Source organism: Acromyrmex echinatior, chromosome 15 (genome assembly GCF_024713525.1).
Source record: "Acromyrmex echinatior isolate Ae372 chromosome 15, ASM2471352v2, whole genome shotgun sequence".
Taxonomy (NCBI): domain Eukaryota; kingdom Metazoa; phylum Arthropoda; class Insecta; order Hymenoptera; family Formicidae; genus Acromyrmex; species Acromyrmex echinatior.
This window is the reverse complement of record NC_141866.1, coordinates 6386963-6410915: the sequence shown is the minus strand read 5'-3', so window position 1 is coordinate 6410915 and position 23953 is coordinate 6386963. Positions and strand designations below refer to the sequence as shown.

The 23953-nt window shown below is 38.6% G+C and overlaps 1 protein-coding gene across 1 annotated transcript in view; it reads left to right on the top strand.

The window, feature by feature from the left end:
- LOC105153049 (protein gooseberry-neuro) overlaps positions 1-23953 on the top strand; it is a 33052-nt gene that overhangs the window by 6643 nt on the left and 2456 nt on the right. The window contains exons 2-3 of the mRNA XM_011067671.2: positions 1135-1448; positions 6252-6360. Of these exons, the coding sequence (XP_011065973.1) occupies positions 1135-1448; positions 6252-6360 (423 nt within the window). The remainder of the gene's footprint in view (positions 1-1134; positions 1449-6251; positions 6361-23953) is intronic.

Genomic DNA, 23953 nt, shown 5'->3' with positions numbered 1-23953 from the left:
ATAACTGTTAAAATCTAAATCGTATTACAAGAAAATTAATTGTAATTTCCATACAAAGATCATTGAGGATGCAGTAATCGTCGAATTTTTTTCATTAAAGTATGTTATATTCATAAAGTATCTGTTAAAGTAGCATTTGCAAAAGTCAGTTACAAAACGTGACTTTTGTGACAAAGCGCACAGCGGGAGGCGTCTTAAAAGGTGTCCGGACGCAAGCAGGCCGTTCAGGTCGGTGTGACAAAGACGACGATTATCTTTAATATCGGCCGAAGGTTACTTGAGAATCCCTCGAAAGAAACCCACGACCGATCCGAGGATTACGACGAGAGCGGATTCCATCGACAATGAGATTCCGTCGTTTCAGACGCGCGCGCGTTCAGACGATTATTATAATTACCCGTCTCTCCGCTCTGTGTACACGGAGCGTCCGTAATGCGTAAACATAGTAATTACGCGTGCGGCATCGCACGCGCGTTTACCCGGGATGGCCTGATGATACGGGAGCTAATGTCACGTACGGTAGGGTGGCTAATTCGACTAACGATCCGGCTTTATACTCGTTAGTGCTGGAAACGGGCCGGTGCACGCCTCCTCGCGCGCATAACTTCTTCAATTTTACGGCTGTTAGCCGTGTTTTTGGTATCCTCAGTATGAGAGTGCACGCCGCTCCTGTTATCTGATTTCATGTTTGCGCCCCGGTCCGATTCTGCCGCTAATTTCAAGCTCAATCACCGCAATTGCGTGATCACGAGACCGCTCACGAAACCACATTTTTCCGCCGTTTGTTACCTTTGTCGCTCGTTTTTCGCAATAAGAACCAGGTATCGTTATTCGCCGAGCGTCTTTGTAATTTTTGCCAAAGAAAATAAACACTTCCACTTATTTATTATTAATATTTTGACCGATTCATACGTTTTAAAAATTTCCTTTACTTCTCTTTTCAAAATGCTGCCTCGAGCAAATAAATTTCGAGAAGTAAATTTGTAAAAATATGTAGACACTTTAAAATTTAAGATTGCGATGCAATTTCAATTAATTCTACCTAAAAAATGTCTAACAGTACCTATTTTGTAATTAATAATTATTTGCTGTTTTAACAATAGATTTTATTAATTTTTTGGTTTCTTCTTACAGGACAAGGACGAATGAATCAATTAGGTGGAGTCTTCATTAATGGACGACCTCTTCCTAATCACATCCGCTTAAGAATCGTCGAAATGGCCGCCGCAGGAATACGTCCTTGCGTAATCTCTAGGCAGCTTCGAGTTTCACACGGCTGCGTTTCGAAGATCCTGAATCGATATCAGGAAACTGGATCCATTCGTCCGGGTGTGATTGGCGGCAGTAAACCGCGAGTAGCCACGCCGGAAGTCGAGACTAGGATCGAAGAGTTGAAGAGGGACAATCCCGGAATATTTTCTTGGGAGATTAGGGATAAACTTCTGAGAGTGAGTAGAAGCATTCATCATTCTATAAATTAATTCTATAAATTATTCTCTTAAATAATCTCCGGAAGAGAATAGTCCTAGTAAGAAGATCTCCGTTACAAAAGCCCTCCGGAAAAATAGAATCTTAAATAAATCAAGAAGACGTGCTGTATATTAAAAAAAAAAGAAGAAGAAGAAATACACGAAGCTACGATTGTATGAATACGAAAGGCAAAATAGCGATTTCAAGCTGCAGCTTCATTATTCCGGTCACGCGGACATTTTTCCGTCCGCGAGAACCCCGCGAGCCATCGTTCGACCCCTTCGATCGAACGTGGTGGACGTTTTCTGCGCGCTTACTCGTGTCTCTATCTCTCTCGAGGATCATGCTCAATGGGGCTTTTTAATCTTGTGCACGAGGCGAGAGCGGCGGGGTACGTGAGAAGCCCGAGGCGACTCGCGTGTCCTTTAATACTTTACTGACCGCCGTCTACACCCACGCCTCATTGGCGTAACACCTTCGCGTCTGGATTTTCGAGTATGCAAATGTGTTTTTACGTGAACAATGTCTTCCGCGTTGCATCGTTCAGTCCCGAAGTATCGTTCGATGATTTTCCGATAGAAAAAAAAAAAAGAAAAAAAGAAAAAGAAAACAGAAAGAAACGCTTCGTTCGTATGATGCACGAGGAAGATATTACCGTGAAGAGAGAAAAGATTAATTACGTACGCGACGTCAACGCTGAGTTTAAGGACATATTTAATTATGAGTTGCTATCGACGTAGGCGTTAGTAAATTACGGAATGTAAGCAGAATATAAATATACAATATAAAAAAAAAAACACTGGAAGAATTCCTCATTAGCAAAAATTATATTATATACATATAAGGAGAAAAGAATTATTGCTTTTCCTGCTGTCTCTAATCTAAATTTATTTTCCCACAATTTTTTTTAGCAAAAATATATTTAATATCACGCAAAGGTGGAAGCAAAAGATGATGTCACCAAGAACTATTATTAGGAAATTAAATTGATTATTTAATCCGGCGGTTTCGTTTGTCGACCGGCGTGAATCCTGATTTCACCCCCGGGCTCGTCCTGCTTTTATTTGCGATCGAGTCGATCGTCCGGCGCGGTAGCACTCCTCTCTCGGAGCAACAAAAGTCAGGTATCAGATCTCGGGGAGGTCCCGAATATCTCTACGTGTCTCCGCGATAAGATCAACGGCGGTTCTCAAACCGAAACCGTGCGAAATTCCGATAGGACGGGATATTTTGTCCCTCCCATCGATGCTGAAACGCCTCCCTCGCCAAGGGCGATCTACACGATAGAGAGATAAATCTCGCTCGAAAGAAGTATCATGTGCATCGACCGCAAGAGCGACAATAAGGAGAAAATGTATCAATCTGCGTGCAAAAATACACGTGAGAGAGAGAGAGAGAGAGAGAGAGAGATTGTGGAAGAGCCAGTCAGAAAGAGAATGAAAGTGAAAGCGAAAAGCGAAAGAAAGCAAAGACGAGCAAAATGAGAATATAATAATGTGTGTGTGTATGTATGAGAGAGAGAGAGAGAGAGAGAGAAAGAGAGAGAGAGAAAGGAACAATGAGGAGAATATAAAAGGAGACAGGAGAGAGGAATTAAGGGAATATATAAGGGCGAGAGAGCGAGAAAAGAGGGCTCTTGGGAGTGAGGAAAAGCGAACGAAAGAGAAAGAGATGAGAAGGGAGAGCTGAAAAACACCGTTCGAAGAAGGAGAGCAGATATGGATGGGCGAACTACGAAGGGCGAGACGAGAGGACGACGAGAGGACGACGAGAGGACGACGAGAGGACGACAAGAGAACCGTCGTAGAGGAGGAACGAGAAACGGTTTCGAGAACACGTACGCCGCTGCAGTCGTGGAGGCAGGCCGGTCGTGGCCGGCATTAATACGGCATTTAATGTTGGAAGGAGGCGTTCCTGGGGCCCCGAGGCCCGCAGGGCGCCTCTCTCTCCTCATCGCTCCTATGATCCAGCTGCCTTGCTGGGTCTACGTTTATCTCTCTCTCTTTCCTGTCATCGCCCGGGACCCGACGCCTCAGCCACCACTGGCAGAAGGATCGTTATTGTTTCTGAGATCGGCAGATAGCGATCGACACCGACGACCCCCTTTTCCTTTTTTTTTTCTCCTCTCTTTTTCCCTCTTGTCTGTTTCTCTTTCTTCCGCTCTCTCAAATCGCCGCTCTCCTTCATTCTTCCACCCGCTCTTCTCGCTTTTAAATCTTCGGCAAAGGCAAAAGGCAGTTCTTTCACCTTGGCTCGCGGGATAATGCTCACTCGATCTTACCACGCGCTTTCTTTATTTATCTCGTTCTCTTTAGCGAATCGCCCGTTCGGCACGCACTGATCGATCGCCGCCGCCGTCTCTCGATCGCGCCGCCGATAACGCCGATCGATATCGGCGCGTGCGTACGTGCGGAGATTTTCGCGGCTCCACAGCGGGACGATGCTGTCGATGCTGGGTAGGTGTGGCGACGAAGTTTTCTTGATACCAGATATGGAATCACGAGATATGAAGAAATCTTTGAAACACTATACGAGCTTATGAGCTGCACTGCATCCAATATCTCATGCAATCTCGGTTAAATGGAGTTGATCTGAATAATCTTGATCTTGATCGTGATACTGAAGTTATATATAACTTATTTTTTTTTTTATAGAGAAATAAATCGACATTTAAAACATTGTTAATTTCAATAAATCGCGAATGCAATTTTCCTATTCGCTTAGTAAGATAAAAGTGACCCATGAAATGTCACATCATTTATCACCATTTATTTTCAGGCTTTAGTAATCGATTGTATATCAATTTAATTAAAAATTAATGTATTATATAATATAAACAAAATAGTATAATATTTTATGTGGCCACCTCATATATATATATATATATATATATATATATATTTTTTTTTTCTTAAATTAAGAAGTTTACACGTAATTTTTCTAAATGCCTTTCAAAAATATACAAAGTATATTTTTTACGAGACAAAAGTACTTATATGAAAGATTTGGATTGTATAGATATTGAATATTTTGTACTTGATCGTTATTATAATACTTGTGGCACAGAGTGGCTATCTTATGGATAGTTCATTTTGCGGACATCCATCAGCAAGCACGCATTGGAATCGTTGAAACTGCAATTATTATGACGAAGATGATAGCTCGTCAGAGTTCCCGTTTGTGATGTTATGGGTCTTTTGTTTCTCGTAACGGTCACTCGTAAGTACACTGCAAGTGCAACGCCAAAACTACTGCAATTGACGAAGAGGGTTATTCCGTTTCTCATACAAACGGAAATAACGGAATTTGCAACTGAAATTGTTGCTAATTGTTTGCTGAATCACGAATTCTTCTCCGTATTCTAAGATGAGATAATTAAAAACTAACGATCGCAATTCATCAAGCTTCAGAATGCTGAAGACGGCAAATGCCTCGTTGCAAGTAATTTAAATAGCAATCCTAAATCTAAGCAGTAGTCCTACTTACATTTTGTGATTCATTTATCTCACGTCGCACGTATAATTAAACCGCAATCACAGTAAGTCATTCGAGGCAAATCTCTCGCTTAAAATAAATGCCACGAGATGATTTCAAGAGAGCTTACTCATCGCAAATAAAATCAAATGATTATATTAAACGCGTGTTAAATCAATTTTCTTTTTCACTTCATCAAATTAATTTTATTCATTTCGCATAAAGTACCCTCAAACCGACCGATTTGGAGAATCTCTGGATCATTGTTATGATCGCATCCTACTACGATACAACGAAACGTTGCTTCTCTATGAAAAGGTTGCTTTCGTTTTCCACAATTACCTATGCATTTCGTCGCCGAGCAACCTGGATCCCGCGAGCTGTATTCTACCATGATGCACACGCGTATAATGTGTGTCGGGACACAATATGTAATAATGCTGAGTCTCTCTCGATGCGATGCAAATATGTATGCCAACACGAAAATAATCGCACCAAATTGTAGTGCAGTAGCATGCAGTTGCAAATGCCACACGCGGGTCGACGGTCCACGTAACTCTATACGATCGATCAATCCGCCGATCTCTAGTCGGTGAACGCTGGATCGAGACGGAAATGTGCGAAGCTTTGCGTAAGCCTAGCAATCTTTACCTGGGAAATCGCTGATCGTTTTTATGCGGAAATTACCCGAATTAATGCGAAAACAAAAGACGAAGAGAATAGAACTGTCTTATCATTATCATAATGATAGTATCGCAGTTTTTTATCTTTCGAAAATGATATATCCTGTATGATTAGGATGGGAATCTTTGCGAAAAATTGCCACCAACTAAATAATTCCAATCGTGGAATATTCGATTCGATTTCTAATTCTGTTTCTAGAAAGCTATTAAGATGGATTTTGAGTCGTATTAAGACTGTAAGTTACAAGTGATGACTTTAACAGGATACGAACTACTTTATTTATGATAAATAATTTTTAATCTAATTTTAGTTTTAATTTTATATATTTTACGTTCTTAGGCAGCGTTTTTGCTGATTACTTTATCCTATGCAGCACATATCTTTAAAGAACATCTTAAGGATGTTCAGAAGATGTCTTACGTCTTAAGGACTTCTCTTAAATATAGTGTGTTGCGTGGGACTTTTTTTTGATTGTGCATTTCTCTTCTTATTTTGCGTTCTGCTGTATATTTTCTTCTCTATATCTAACATTGCACATCAATAAAGTTACTATTATCATTGTTATTATTAAATTGAATTACGTTTGACCTGTCATTTTAATAAGCAGTTTGATTTGCACGCAGGAAGGTTTCTCGGAACCACCAAGCGTTAGTTCCATTAGCAGACTTCTTCGGGGCGGACGACCAGGAGATGACGGAAAGAAGGATTACACTATCAATGGCATATTACGCGGTAAGTCTGAGCTCCTCCGTTTTGTATTCTCTCTTTATTAAGTTTCATTAAAAAAATTCTACGTGCGCATTATGATCTATACAATTTTCCAATAAATTCCGAACGATAAATCGACCAATTCTCTTCCAATCCGAATATCTCTTCGCTCGATCATTATCCGCTCATCGCTCGCGAAAAGCAAAACGAGCATGTAACAGCACGAAAGCCGCGTAAAGTTCCCATCGGACAGTCGAAGGGTTAATTACCCTTTTAGGCTGTCAGCAGCGAGAAAGAAGTCCGCGCAGTGAGCCCAATAGCAAAGGCTGTGCCGGCGCGATATCGTATGAGAAATATGAAACGCAGAAGGAAGATAAGATAAAAAAAAAGAAGAATGGAAAGACGCACGATCCATCGTCTTGAGGGGCATCAAGAGCTTTTAACCTCCGCCGGTCCCTGTGGACCCAGTTTGACGTACGCGAGCGTATATATATCGGGGCCTTAAGCGCCTCCGCTCGCCCTCGCTGTTAGGGACCAAGTTAGTCCGAACGAGCTGGCGAACCGGCGGGATTTAATCTCCGGTGGGCGTCAGCAGGATTAGCCAGGTTGCCCACACGTCCGACAAACGGATTACAGAAGTGTCAATATCTTACCGGACGCGAGATATTATCCCTCTCTCGTCCCATTTCTTACCGTCTTCCTCCTTCCGAGATTTCCGTGACGTGGTCGTTCGAAAGAATCTTTCGAAGGTGACTTTCCATAACGCTTCTGAATACGCAAGGAATCGTGCAATTTTTCCAATTCTTTGACGAATCATAAGCGGATCTTATAATCGCGATTATGGAAAATTTTTCAACGCAATTTTTCGTTATTCTTTAAGAGATATAGAATGTAAAAATAATTTTAATTATCAGTTAATTTATAATTTATAAAAAGAAGTAAATGTATATTTTTAATGTAAAATAATGATTTACGTGATAGACATATTTTTTTACCATTTAGTTTGATGATAAAAAAAGTTGGTAGGTTATTGAGAAGTTTATTTTATTTTACATCTAAAAATTTATGTTACGGAGAATTAATTATTATGTAAAGTATTACATCTTTAAAATTCAACGACGACAGTAATCAAATGTTAAAGATGATGATTATTTCTTTATGAATGCTACAAATTACAAATAAACTCAATAGAGAGATCATACAATTTCTAAATACCTACTATTGAGTCTGCTTGATCCAGAGCTCCATTTTGTTTAAATGGAATATTCCGATTCCTAAGCCGCGGACGCGCACATCATCCTAAATGTTCCAAACGCGAGGCAGGAATCTGTTTTCGTGATTGATACAGGTAGACACGGTGGAATTAGCGGTACAGGTGTCCCAAAGTCTTAAGAAGTCAGGCCGGCGAGGATGCTGCCGGGGTCGAGAAAAGATCCTTCGATCGCGGACTGTCGAGAATGTGAGGAAAGAGTCGAGAGCCGAGAGGCAAGAGTGGGCCTCAAGGCCCAGAGGCTCCGCGAGGGTCCCGCGGAGATCAAACGGGCCGCCTGCCACACGTCGACAGCGGTGCTCATCCGTGGCTCCCTGCCGTTCCTGCGACGCGATTCTTTAATCAATCTAATCGAGCAAACTGGTCTTGCAAAGTGCCCGCGTATCGTTTCACGTAATACTTCACGCCAGTAATTTTTTAACACGACATTTGCATCTCAGACATGACATTGAAGTCGAGACTGAAGCGTATAGTGATGGACGGCGGTAAAAATATCGGCGCGGCTATAAATAACCAGAAGCATTCGATAAATTTCGAAAAATAATAATTAACGTCTTAAACCAGGGCGCGAATTTCGTCAATAAGAAGGCGCCTTTGAGGAAACGCTAACCGCGCGCCGAGCAAACCGAGGAAACCGTCAATTACAGATGCGTATCATTTTCGGCATGGATAATTATGCACTCGTGATATGCAACTGCCGCACGCGCTTCATAATTTTTTCTCAAAATTACAACGATAGAAATCTTGTTCGCTCGCCTGCTTGCCCTCGTCCTTGCCGCTCCGGACTGGTGCAAAAATGAATAATTATTTAACGAGCGGGTACGCATTCGATCTCATTCACGCCGCCGTTTATTCATCATTAACCGCTTTCGCGGTCAGTATAATTGATTAACGCCGATCGGCCGAATTAAAGCGCCGGCGATGCACTTTATCCGCGCTGCAATTCACCTGTGCAAATTTCGAGATAAAAGAAGCGTCTTTCACACGCTGTAAAAATAAATAAACCCCGAAACAAAAGCGGCTTTACGACTTCCTGTCATCAATAAAACGAGAAGTATTTAAGTTTATTAAAATATCGTAAGTACCGTTATAAAGCGGATACTTTCCACGGAAATTCATTAATTAAAAAGAGTTTACAAAATAGATCTATATAGCAGGAATAAAGCGATTGGAAATTTTATGCAATAATTTTATGTAATAATTGCTAGCAAAAATTGTCGAAATATTATCTTACATAAAAAAAAAGGGTTTTGCTGAAGTATCTAAAAATGTTATAATAATTAAGTACATATTTGAAAATAATTTTATTAGAGATGAGGCAAATAATTATAGCTGTGTTTCAAAATTCACTGCTAGTGTCGAAATTTATACGTAACGTAAACTATAGATTTTTAGCATTAACAATGAATTTTAAAACACAATTTATGTAGGATGTTCAAGCTGATGCTAGAATGTCAAAATTTTTTACAGTATTACTCACTATGTTTAAACATTCTACATAATAATTCTGATAGTCTAACAAAATTATTTTCAGACTTGCATCTAGCTAAATTTTTAGATACTTTGGCAAAATCATTCTGTATTAATGCTAATTTAACGAAAATGCAGCACATACGTTAATTAAGCTGGGAGATTGTTCCATTTTTATTTCATGACATAAATTATCGTAACATTAATTATACTTTGACGAAAAGCTAAAGTCCATGGCATACAAAATTATAAGACAGTCAAACATAAGCAGTAAGCAAATCAGTCAATCACAGTAGAGAGCGTAAGTTTATTGCCGTACGATCTCCATTGCGATTGGCCAATTTACTGCTTACGTCTTACTGCCTTACGTGTTTCTATACGTTTCTGGCGTATCTTGAGCTTTTCAATTTACCTCGTTTTCCAGATAAGGGTGAATTATACTATCGCTCTCAGCGCTGCCGTGTAGTTGAATAACTTACGGGTGAATCTGGCTGCGGAATAGGGAGCAAGGGGGCAATCGTGATAGGGAGCACCTCTGGACGGATATACTCGTAGTATGGCGGAGGTGTCGGTCAGGGTATAGGTGTCGGCAGGCAAGCAGGAATGACACGTAGCCTGTGGCTTTCTTATTCCTTCTTATTCCGTTCCTTTGGCCTCGGCCGCCGACGAGGGATTAGCCTAATGGGTCCTGCCCACCCCCCTGCACCATCCCTCCTCTCTGCCTCCCTCCCGTCACACACACGTGTATAATATGTATATATGTTGCGTCCTGATCCCTCTCTCACGTCATCCCTCTCTCCTCCCCCTCCCCTCTCTCACTCACTCTCTCTCTCTCTCTCTCTCTCTCTCTCTCTCTCTCTCTCTCTCTCTTTTCTTTCTTTCTTTCTTGAATCTCGAACGCAAGATCGAACCGGCAGAATATCCGCACGATGAACAACGCCGCTAAGTGATTCACAATCAGGTTTATTGATTGTATCGACGATCGACGATCGACGATCGACGATCGCTCTCATCGGAAATGCGCCGCCGACGCTCACGGGATACTGTTTTTAATGTTTAAGCACACCTCAACGCACCGCGCCAGGATCCCTTTTCTTACGCGCTGCCGACTCGCTCTCGCATGATTTGCAATCAAATTTACAGATTACATCGCTACGGCTCGACACGTTCACATTGTTCGGCTGTCGCGAGTTGCTTCAGCGTGCTATTATCAAGCGGCGTGCGAAGAGTCAATAAGATCTCTCGAAGCTGCGATAATATCGAGATGGGGTGTTCTTAGTGTCCTATGCTAAAAACGGTGATTTGCATGTTATATTAGTGTTACTTCGTTTTATCATGTCGGCGTAGAATTGATCATCTTGACGAGCAAAAAATTAATTTATTGCCCTCGTACAATAGCATAAAAGAATCGAATTATTTGAAAACATTTGTGTCTCCTTTGATATAGAGTTTAAATTCCATTATTTTATTTTATCGAGGAAGAGCGCTTTAATTGCCCGCGTTATTATATCGGGGTCTGTAAAAAAAAGATTTTTGCAGAGAAACGAGAGATTAACCACACATTCCCTCGAATTTATTCACGATTTCCTTGCTTTATCAACGTCGCATATCGGGCGTAATACTTTGTCGCTCCACGGTTTGTAATCTTTATCTCCGAGGAGTCGCGAAACATCGCGAAACATCGAGAGTCGACACATCGACTCGATGAGGAATGCGAAAGGAGTCGGTGAGCGATTACACGGGCGAGAGAAAAAGGACGCAAGGACGCGAGAAAGGGAGCAGAGGGTCGGACGTCGGGACTGATATCAAAGTGTGTATCTAATGCGCCGCACGAATCGGGCCGCAGGCCGCAGGATCCGTGGACGCGATCCTTGTCACGCGAGCGTATAATCCTCCGAGAGCGATGTACATACCCGTATCATACGACGTGTGTCTTTACAGACGCGGCTTTACCATCGGATTGAATTAAGAAAGAGTCCGGGGTTTATGCGGGATAATCCTCTCGGATTGATTGCTAATTACTTATTCTTGCATTCTGTACCTGTACTTATCGCGACATCTTTTTTCGAGGAAATCTGCTGGCGACAGAATCCGGGTATTACATAATTTTGATTTACAATTTAAAAAAATATGAAATAAAAGCTCTTTTCAATTTTGTCTTGCTACATGTAAAGAATAATTATACTGCAGTATCTAAAAATATAGCTACGAATCTGAAAATAATTATGTAGAACTCAAATCGATTACTAGAATATCAAAATTTTATGCATCATTATATTCGTCATGTTTAAGATTGTAATTGCTATGTAATTGCTTTGATGGTCCAACAAAATTATTTTCAGATCTGTTTCTAACTAAATTCTGAAATACTTCAGCAAAATTCTTTTCATCGCTAAGAATGGTCAAAGCTTCGTTAAGTGAGTTTCTAGTTACTATATTATCATTAACTATTGTATAAATTTTTTAATTAAAGACAATTTTATATTGAAGAATCACGCATTAATGGCGTCAAATTTATATAGCTCTTCTATTAACGTTTGAATGTGATTTTATATGTATATGAAAGTGTAAATCTCTAAATTTATTTTTTTTTTTTATAATATGTTTTTACACAAAGCAATTGCATTATTTCTTTGCACTATTTTTATACATATTTATTAATTATTTTCTTACAAGTGACTTTATGTCTCGAACTTCTGCAAAGAGAAATTTCTAAGTGTCGAAGAAGTTTAGTTATCAGTTTTTCTTAATCACTTAAGACGCGATTGTAACGAGGTATAAAGTGCGTAGATGCAAACTTAACGACTACATTGTCGCTTTAATTTCCTGCATCGCCTCCGTCGTTTTTTCTGAGTCACCTCACCCTTCGTTTCCAGCCATCACGACCCGCAACTCGTCGTAGTCTTCTCTTTCATTAAGCCGCGATTTAATCGGGCGCACTTTAAGAGTCGAGGCTCGCGCGCATGTTACGGAAAAATGCTAATTATACGGCAACATCGCTCGAGGACGATCAATCGATCGTTCTATAAAGGCACTTTGTACTTGGATGTTTTTGTGAATATATTCTTGCGGCGTACGTTCACAATTCGCAAGAAAATATTTTTAATATAAAACCATTTGTCACAAAGATTTGACATAATAAAATTTCACAATGAAGAGGAGAGATTGTGGTACCTAGGAATATATTTTGAGATGTATGTATTAATTATTTTTTAACGAAAAGTAGTATAACTGATTGTGAGCAACTAACAAAATAAATTAGTATTATTGCTAAAAAAATAATTAGTGAATCCTAAAGTACAACATGTCCCTAAGTATCACAATCTCCTTTAATATTGAGATTACAAAAATCGTTCAGAAAATAAAGAATATTTATATAAAAAAATTTTTTTAATTTATTTAAAAAAATAAAAATTTTAGCATATTTCGAAACTTTTTTTTTTTTTACATAATTATCTGGAACATTGAAATACTTGTATCTCAACCAGTTTAAAATTATCTTAACCAGTTAAAAAAATCTGACATAGAGTGACTCTCGTGTCATAGACTCTCTGAGCGTTCAACCTATAGATCTGTTCTTTGCAGTTGAACTATTGTTCACTCGTATTTCAAATGAAATAGACATATATTTGAAGTCTAGCGAAAGTAGAAAAATTTCAGTGCAGCGACAAAAGAACAAGCCTTATGCTTCTTTCAGTACAGCATCGCAAAGCTTTGTGTCCATTAAGAAACTGTTTCAAATAAGGGAACAAATAGGACTGTAAGGAATCTGTCTTCTCCATGACAATGCCTTCTGCCAAGAAGACAAAGGAGCTATTTGATGAGTTTCGTTGGAATGGTTTTGAATATCCGTCTTACAGCTCTGACTTAACATATACTGTCATTCCCTTACTTGAAGCAGTTTCTTGATGGACAATGCTTTGCAAGTGACGTTGTATTGAAAAAAGTCACCATGGACTACCTAGACACTCAGGTGATAGAATTTTTACGAAAGTAAATGGTTTTAAACTGATCTCAGGTACGACAGGTGCCTCAATTTTCAGAATGATTATGAAGTAAGATAAGATATAAGAAATTACATACACTAAAGTGCAAGTATATATGTATATAAAAACATATACAGTACCTAATATGTTTTTTAATGTAAATAATATATATATATATATATGTATATACATATACATATGTTTATTCATTTATAAGACTATATATATTATTTACATTAAAAAACTTGTATATAGTTTTTAAATACACAATAAATACAATAAAGGGCATGTAAGAGTCTAAATTACAAATTTTATGTTGAAAAAAATAGAGTGTATTACATAATAAAAATCATTATATTCTAATCGATTCAAATTATTACATGTTTCGGCCTTTCAGCAATTCAACAATGAGGAAACTAAAGAACATTGTCACATATTTTCGAAGAATTTATCCAACATCGTCAAGTTACCATAAATCTACTATCGATATCGAAACAAAAAGAAAGTCGGCACTTTTGTATTTTTTTAAAAAGACCACCAGCAATGCGGTTTCGAAATAATGAGCGCGGTAGCTCGTTTCATCCCGAAAGGCATAGCTAACCACCACATAATTTTAGTGGTCAGGTCAATGGATAGGTCGAAACTGACCATGACGCTGTCAACGTTCACTTGAGGCCTGTGTTATGAACGTAGAAAAATGCTACTCACAAGCTGATCCCCATTAAAATGCAGCTAATAAAAAAAAAATGTCGAGGACTCAGTCGTGATCGCCGGACAGATCGATGCACAGGACATCTTCTATAAATTCTTTATTCCGGACTTGTGGAGGGGAGTGGGGGGCGCGCGGGGACGAATACATAATAATTCTCAGAGTCATAATCGAGAGGCGATTGTTTGTGGAGAAAGGAACGGGACTCTGGCAAATAAAAGAAAACTCTGCACCGTCATCACAACTGCCCTTACACGGACCACCAACGACGCCGACGAAGAGATCGTGTCTCAGAGAGTATCCAACGCGGCCTAATTGTAGCGGCTCGTCGTTATACCAGCGAAAACTGTCATCGAGATCGGACTCGTACCGGACTACCGGTCTCATCCCTCTTCTTCCCTTACGCGCTCACACATTCACGGCGCGTATACACGGGCGTTGACAGGAAGACAGACCGTGGCTCACGGATGTCAACCGCTTCGCAGGCTCATTGTTGGCGTTTTGAGGACATTTGTTACCATTTAGGGGGACCTCACACACGCATCCCCGGGACCCCCATGAGCGACGGGAGTGGGAAGGTGGTGCCGGGGCTAGATTTATAACCTACGGAGGTGCGGCACCTTTTCCACCATTCAGCAACCGATTCGACACGCGGAAAGCAAAAGGGAGGCGCAGGAAAGCAACGGCGATCTACATGCGACAACGGATGCTGCTTATAGTTCGAGTAACCGTTGCCGCGATCCTCGCGCAGACTCCACCCCGCTTTAGAAGAACGTCAAGCCCACCAAATGTGTGTATTATATCTTCGAATGGCTTGGTGTAAATGTCCCACCAGATACTCGATTTCAGATCCCTTCTACCTCGATCGCTGTGGACCTACAGGAGAAAGATCATTCATAAATGATCGATTGGGATTAAAAAAAAAAACAAATTTACTGTGTTAGCACCACGCTCTGGAATGGCTCTTGAATCTCCATTACTTTCTGACGGATGTTTCGTTGAAACTAAATTAACAGTAACTATTAATACTTTTGAAGTTTCAATGGGTCGCGATTTACTTACGAATTATCTTCGTGTCTTGATAATCGTTAAAGACCAACATTTCGTAAATTACAGTTCACTTCATAGGATAAGAAGCAACTTTGCTTTGGCATTTAATGACGTATCAAAACACGGAAATAATCCGCAAACCGCGTGACTTCCTTAACCGTAACATTATCCTATAATTTCCTACTCAGCAGTATAACTGTTATCTATAACATGTGTTGTTTAACACTATAACCGTATAAATGTAATATAATACATACATTTAAGGCTTCCATGGGTATTTTCTTCAATGAAGTTACGTGATTTACGATTATCTAACATCGTTAAATGCCAAGTAATTTCTCATCTTGATGAAGATAACGATAAGGAACTGCGTAGCTTCTTTGAATGTTACATTCACTCTATATGTTATATTACATTTATATTGTTGAATGGAAAATTACAATATTGATATAATGTTGGTTTGCGTTTAGCGGGGCTTTACCGTCTAACAATGCGCGACGTTCCAAGAGCAAAACGCCTTATCGTGAACCTTCGCCGTTAACAATAACGGCGTGAGTCATTTCGCTGTATTTACGGTAATCTCGCTTCGCGATCAACGTGTTAATCGCACAAAATGACTTCGCGTACACCACGGCACGGCATATAGGATGTACGTGCGATCGACGAGGCGGATGCGCGTGTACGCGCGTGTACGCGCGTGTACGAGCGCAACGCACACGCAGCGGGGATGCTGACCGGCACATTTCTGGATGACGTTGCTACGAATGAGATATTTGCTCTCGACACCGCGGGATCGTCCCCCTCTCCCCGTAATTGATTACACGCGTCTTTTCACGCGATCTATTCACGGCCCGATCGGCCGCTTTTCATCCTCGTGAGGCCGATATTGATTGTGCCTATCAACGAAGCCAACCAACGATGGCCCCGAGGCGCGCGCGCTCATCGACAGGATCACCTGAAAGTGAAGCTAGTAACTCACCCACCGATGCATAACGCTTGTCGACAGCGTCGGCTCCCGCCGAGTCTTACATCATCGCTGAATGAGAAACGACAACGAAATGAATAAAAATAAAATCACCTTTGCCTCTCGGGCACGAAGAGAATAATTCATAAACTCACAAAATTTAATGGCGTCAGATTCTCATGTAAAGGAGCTCTCTCAGGAAGCGACGCGAGAAGAGAAAGAGAAAGAGAGAGAGAGAGACACGACGCAAGGGCGATTGACGTTCCTTCGGATAGGTCAAGCTCGGGTGGTGAGCACGGAGCGGGACTTGGACACGGATTCTTGCAAACTTAATTACACACCCGGCATAATTGACATTTCCAGGCGCCGACGCGCTAACAGGACGACTGCGTGCGCGATAAAACAATGGCGTGGGCCGAGGCGATAATCTATAAAGCGTTTCATCGAGTTCCCGCCTCCCTGTCCCGACGGAGAGCGCATTCGTTCTCTCATTACAAGTCCGACATATGGGCACCTAAATGATCGCACGCATATACACACACGCGCGCATAATACTCGATCTTTCTGCCTCCCGCTCGCGCGCTCTCGAGCAGCTACCTTTTTTTCTCCTTTCTTCCGGCCGGTGAGAGTAGGACGAGGAAAACCGGACGGGGTTCCCGAAGATCGAAGGGAGATGGGTAGAGCCCTCTGAGAGGACCGCCGATGTCAGAGGCCGCGCGAAGGAATGCTGACTCGCCGAATACCGTCGACCTGCCTCTCGAACGTCCTCACGGCGCGAGGAACACACCTGGCCATGGTCTGTGCCATGTCACCCCCGTCTCGCCGATGCCGCGGGAAAAGAAGCCGACCCCGAACGAGTCAATAATGATAATTGATAATTAGTCGCACTGATATCTTCGCTGGGTAGGTTCGCTGGGTACTCGACAAGCCATTTAAATGAGAGCGGAAGATTTGCCGAAATGGTTAAATATAGAAGTATCAGTCAGATTGATACAGATTCCCTCTTCTTAGATTTTAATAATTTTAGAGATTTCAAAATGCTAGTGGCAAAGTGCATCAAAATCAAACATCTAATTTAATTAGGGGAATATTATTATTTTAGTTTGATTATGTTGCAAGTCTGAAAATAATCGGCGCGTAGTCATATATCTGAAATAAATTTGTTCCAAATATATATACATGTATTGTTCCAACATCTAATTTTATAGGCTCTTGTTTTACAATTAGTTGTGATGTAATATGTAATCATGGAGGTCTTATTTCTAATCTTAGTGTTGTTTAGTAGTTTTACTTTCTTAGAGCAGTAATCTTAAATGAACTGCAGAAATGTGAGTATTTGTGCAATTGTAATCGAACATATCAAGACAAGAAGTTAATTATCATTAATCAGAAGTCAAAATTTGTGTAGTTATTAATATCAGATCTATGTATAAGACTCGTTTATACATATTGAAATATTGTACAATACAAGTAAAAACCAACTGAAAAAATGTTCAACACAAATAAGCGAGCAAGACCATTCAGTCAAAGCGTATCTAAAAATATTTTTTGCATGAATTTTACAATTTTCAAGCAAACTGCGCGCTGATTATTTCTCGGTCTTGAAAACACAGTCCTAGACTAGTATTCATAGTCAGTTCTTATATTTGAAACTGTCTAAGTATAGCTTTAACATGTTATAAGCCAATTACAGAGTCATATTTGCATCTTAAGACATTACTTAAGACAGTCTTAATAAAAATGGTCTATGAATACAGGCTTTAAACTGAAGCTAAAGTACGGAATATCACAAATTAAATTGATATGCAATTTAATATTACATATTAGGAGTATCTTTAAAATATTGTAGAAAATTTGTTGCGAAAACTATCACTTTAGCCGAGATTCGAATCTTGATCTCATTTCGTGCGGACTTAGCAATTTGATCGAGGCATATGATGTATTTAATATATATTGATTAATGATCTTCTTGTCTCGACATGTTTGATTACGATTGCAAATATTCACACATTTCTGTAGGTTTGTCAATTAGGATTACTAAAATTTAGGACGGTAAAATTAAACACAACAATACTAAATAATACTAAATTTAGAAATAGGATCGTTTATATGATTACATCATAATTATAATTAATTTGAACACTAATTAATATTAATATAAATTATTGTTGTTAAAATATGTATTTTATAATTCGAAATACTTGCATTTCACATTTACATTTAGATTAAATCAGTGTACAGAAAAAATGCATTAAAAATGCATTAGAATCCAATCGAATTCACTATAAGTTTACTTTAATAACAATTTTGCAAATGTAACATAAAGAATATAATGTCTGAATTATTCGGCATAGACACACCGCCAGCTCCAGAGATATAATTGCATAGGTTCAATATAGACTCACGTCAACTAAGGAGAGTTTATTTATAATAAACAAATTTATTTAATAAAAATACGTGAAGAATCTGAAAAAAATCTTAAGATTCTCAGAAATTTTCTAATTTTATAACATTGGAAGAGTACTAGATATTCAGAAAAACGCACGCAGTTTTGCTGAAATATCTAAAATTTAGCTAGATACAGATCTAAATATAATTTTGTTCGAACCATTAAAATAATTATATTAGGTACTTAAACTGGTTGCTAAAATGTTTAAACTTTTTGCAACATCATCATCATTATTTAAACGTTCTACATAATTATTTTGATAGTCTAACAAAGTAATTTTCAGATCTGTATCGATTCTAATCATTTATCATAAAGATATGATCTTGAAGAGATTATTGGTGCGTGTCAAGAATTATGCAAAGAATTTTTTGAAAATCTCAAGAATTTCTGAAATGTCTATCGTATGTAAAGTAAACTTGTTCGTGCTTCGATTTCCCTATCCTCAGTATCTTTTGCGATACACGCGCGATTCACTCTCTCACCTTAGTCTCTTGAAAGGAGTACGAGGCCGAAGTCCTCGGTGCATTTTAATCGCGCGGTGCGCATCTTCTGGAAAGACGAGATAAAGGTGGTTACGTGATGAAGTGACCTTTTTCCGGCGACCGTCAAACGGCGGTGGATCTTTCGACGGGGGATCCTCTTTGGCGGCATCTTTGGCGGCTCGTCCACGTTCCTCGGTATGACAAACGGAAGAATGGGAGAATAGCTCAGAGACAAGTTGCATCTATAGACAGTAAAGGTGGCGGAACCCAGGTTTAAATTCCTGTCACCGGCCTCGTCGTCGCCACAGGTAGCGGGAGGAGGGAGACGATGGTGAATGTCGAAAGATGTCGTTTTTTTTTTTTTTTTTCGTAACGCACCTGAAGATGCGCGATGACTGCCAAGTGCGCGGTAGTGAGTTCAGCAGTGACTTCTCGTGGTCTCCTGTACTACTTGTCGCATCGACATTGAAAGTCGAGTTTGTATTAAAAAATTATACTTGTTCTCGATGATACCGTTTCAAAAAGCGGGAGTGCTGTTTTGTGTTGAAAATGGCTGCGTTCAGCAGTTTTGCAACTGTTGTAAAATTCTTGAATATGATTGATTTACATATTTAGATCCAGTAAGAAACTAAGGGCAAGATCAATCATATTAAAGAATTTTACAAAAGTTTTTACAAAGCTGCCTTTTCTGCTGAACGCAGCCAATTACTCGATCAGCGCTCTGAGATTTGGAATGGCAATGATTGTATTCAGCAGAAAAAAATAGTTTTGCAATTTAGTATGATTCTTTAATATGATGATTTATACATTTCAATCCAGCGAGAAAATGAGAACAAGAATTAATTATTAAATTAAAAATCATTAAGAAGAATATATAACGATTATAAAAAGAACAATAATTGATGTTACGAAATAAAATTATAATAAATTAATTTATTCTTTATAATAAAATAAAAATATATTAAAAGATCTTGCAATATTTATGCAAATAAAGCTTCTTTTCGCTGAACGCAGCAATCTTCTGTATAAAATCGACCACATGTACTGAGATGAGAAACAAATTTAGGAACTATATTAAAACCAGCATCAGACGAGCTCCAACGAGAAAATTATTTCTGTTAATCAATGCCGTCGTGCGAAATCTCGACAGATGCCGAATATCGTACCTTTTGTCTACCTTTGCTGAAAGCCCCTAGGCGTTATTTAAGTTTGACTAGATGCCGGCGCATCCGCCTCCATATGCGTAGAGTCCACGTTACGTTTTGACAAATGTAACGTCGCACAATAAATAGAATGGACTCGGGCTCAAAGGACGGCCGCTGGGTTTTCTTGTACACTTGAAAGCCGCAATCCCGCCGCCCTCCCCCGTTAGTTTCATTCCCCCGTCGAGCGAGGTGAAAACCGCAAGGAAAGAGAGCATTCTCCATTGTTCGCCGGCAAGATTCGAGGCAGGTACTACTGTACGCGAGGAAAATAGCAGGTCCTTCGAAAAGATATTCATCGATTCCGCTTCGCGCGAATCGCATTCCCACAAACGTCACGTGAGACGACCATCTCTCGATCTAGTGACGACACAACGTTTAATCTTTAAGTAGATAAGTGGGATGCTCGGAACATCCCAAACAAATTTTATTTTTATAGTTATATTTTTTAACTGCATGTATAGAATTAAATTTACATTATTTTTATTTTTATGAAATAGAAGAATGTAAAAAGAATTACTTTAAGACTTCTGGGAATTTCTTTTTATTTTCCAGAATAAGATTTTTTAAATAACTAACGCATAAAGTATTGTAGCCACCTACTTACTTAAAGGTAAACGCCTGGCTGCATTAATTTTTCGCTTGTCCCCGTTTTTCATTTCTCAATTAATAAACATGGAGATCATATATGAATCAATGCATCCTCAGAAGAGATTTCTGGATTTAATGCTATAATTAATATTACTCCTTAATTAATCTATCGTAAAATAATAGGATCAATATAGGAATAATTATATTTATGTTTTGACAGAGGAATATTTTACTCGTGAATGAAAATTCTTAAATCTAGAATAAAATGATCCAGCACATTGATTTTGCTTAAATATTTACTATGGCGCCAGTTATCCTGCGTTATAACATCGGATAAAAATTTATTCTAAACATAAGAAAATATAAATTTAAATTTACGTAAATTTTTATTTATGTAATGACTTTTGTCTCAAAACAATAAGTCAATCTTATTTAATTCGAGGGAAAATTATATTGATCTAATTTTAATATCGTTTTATTTTTATAAAGTTATGATAAGATCAAATATATCAAGAATATATTTAGTCTCGTTATCAGAAATTTTTTCTGAAGAAGCACTAATTAAATCTGCAGTTGAAATGTTGATGTATCTGCAAATTGATGTATCTGCTCTAATTATACAGGTTAATAATTCCTTTAAGGAATATATGATTGTTAAATTTGTTCAGAATTTGTTACATAAATCTTAAGCTTTACTTCTAAATCGTACACATCGTATTATAAACCAATTTTCTCTTTCTTGTTTCAATCCCGAATATTTCAAGGAAAAGACCTCAGGCGATCTCAATTGAACGTGAGCTCGTAAAACGCGAATGAAAAATCGGCCTGAAACGGCCGACCGGTCGAACGGCGTAAGAAACAGAATTACTGTCGTCGCCGTTTAATTCCGCATCGCGGAATCGGCGATAGCGCGCTGGTGTAGGTCGGCAAATAAAAGAGCGAACTAATCCCCGTTTGTTGTCAGGGTGGATTGTCGGACGTCACAACAAGTCATTCGTTCCTCATCGTCGACCATGTGCCCCCGCGTGCGTTCGATCGAGCGATAAAATTGTGCACGAGATTAAATGTTATTTCGAAATAGATTGAACGAAGACGAGTATGGCAGGGAAAGCACGACGTTGTCCGTCTTGGATCGCGGACAATGGTTCGCGGGAACGCTCGATTGAGCGACAATGGGACGATTGTGGGACAATAAGGGAGGGAATCGACTTAGGAGTAAATATTTGGCAAAGGTAGCCCGGTCAGTTTCTACCGATAGTCTCACGTGTTCGTGTATGTTTTCTTTTTCTCTCGTTTACTAGGAAAATGAACGCACGAGCTCCTGGTTTCTCTCAGCCAAATAGATATCAATGGCACGAAGGTAAAAGCGTATCGCATAGAAATGTTTACGGAACGAAGTGCTGAATGCGAGGGTATTATGAGGTTCGCAGAATCTTCGAGGAGGATTTAATTCTAAGTATCGAATGGTTGAGCAACGATGAAACGAAGGCATGACGTTATTGTCCTCGAAAAGACTGGACCTTTTATAGGAAATAAATTTCAAGAAGTGAAGATTAACTTGATAAGTGGCCGTGCATTTAAACGGTGGAAAATGCACTCAAATTCTGAAAAGAAAAAAATGAATTTCTCAAGAAGAGATTATCAATTTTTTTAGGCTAATAAAATGTATACAATTATACATAGAAAGAACAATTTTGCCAAAATATTTGCTGTAAAAAATTTTGATGTTCTAATAACCAACTTAAGTGTTCTATTATTTTTTTTTCTAATTAATTATTCGGTGCGGTCCAACAAAATTATTTTCAAATTGATGTCTAAATTTTTAGATTTTTCGGCAAATTCTTTCTTTCCATGTAGATACATTTAAAAAAATATACTTAATTAAATGCCTTCTTCTTTTTCTCAGTCTAGAAAAACTCTCTTAGAAAAGAAAAGAAAAAAGAATTTATTGATGGGATGTACTTGCAAAATTCGTCTTTTTTTAATTAATTATTCTACGGAGACAATCTTTCTTCTATAATTTTCGTAACAATAAATGGATAAATTTTTGTAGAGAGAGCAGAAGACCATTATGTCATCAATAAACTATTCAAGAAGCAACCAACTTCATTGAAAAAAATGGTTGATCATAAAACATATAAAATACTATGAAATACTATGAAAACGAGACAAGATGGCGGTGAACATAGTGGTAACCATTGCTTGCTTTTTACGAGCACTTTATGGATATTTTAATGACTGCGGTATATGTAGTGTACATGCGAACGTATGCAGAACGCATAATGGTACTCGTGCAAGCAGATAGATTGGAAAATTTTAAATCGGAACGTCAGAATTCTTATTATATTCACATAAAATTGATAAACGAATATAGACTTTTCGATTCATTTCAGTCGATTTAATTAGCTATAATAAAACATCAAATGGATATGTATAAAATGAAATAATTTTATTAATGATCATATACTAGAACTTTTTTTTTAAATATTAGTAATATTAATCGTGTTGAATTCAATCATAGGAAACAATTAAGCCGTAGGAAATATGATGGCGATCTATTGGGACTTTTTTTGAAATATTGGGTGAAATGAGTTGAATTCAATCATAGGAAACAATTAAGCCGTAGGAAATACGATGACTATGCGGAATAGCCATCGTTGGATACGCATATTATACAAATGATGATCATCGTCTCATCAATATCCCATTCAGAGAAAGAGGCGAGTTCATCGAGGATGCAACGGCGGGTTGAGTGACAGAGCGTCTTTCTCGACGATTTATCGATTAGCAGTGACGGCCGTTTTAACACCAATTAATAATCGCTGCGAATTTTAAAGGATCGTCATCGTTTCGATGTTGCGAAAGCTTTCCTTGTACACGCTCATAATTTGCGAATCGTTTGTAAAAGGAATTTGACTTTGCATGGTGTTTGCCAATTCATATTTTTCGAACGAAAATAGCTAATGATATAAGAAAACTAGGAAATTTTTCATTTTAAGATCAATGAAATATATATCGATTTGATACTGAAAAAATGTTTGTAACAATAACTTGCATTTAAAACAGATATATGGAATATGTAATAATACGATACGTAAAGGTGCATATCCATCAAAATGAAGAACTTTTTATTATCTATTGTTGCTAGAAACAAGCAAATTATAGCAACTAATAGACATTTGCCTCTAAAATTTTTACGGAACTTTTACAGACACAGACAACAAAAACACAAATGCTGCTGTATGTTCCTTTGATGGATACACATCTATAGGAATACATGATGCATTTTTTTTCTACTGGATTGTCTGCGTTTTAGTAAATTATGAGAAATTCTATGTTCTGTGTGATGTAATTCTAATAATTTACTAAAACACAAGAAATTTAGCAGGAAAAATACGTCGTGTGCCGTAGGTTTACCTTTAGGAAATCACATTTAAAATACAT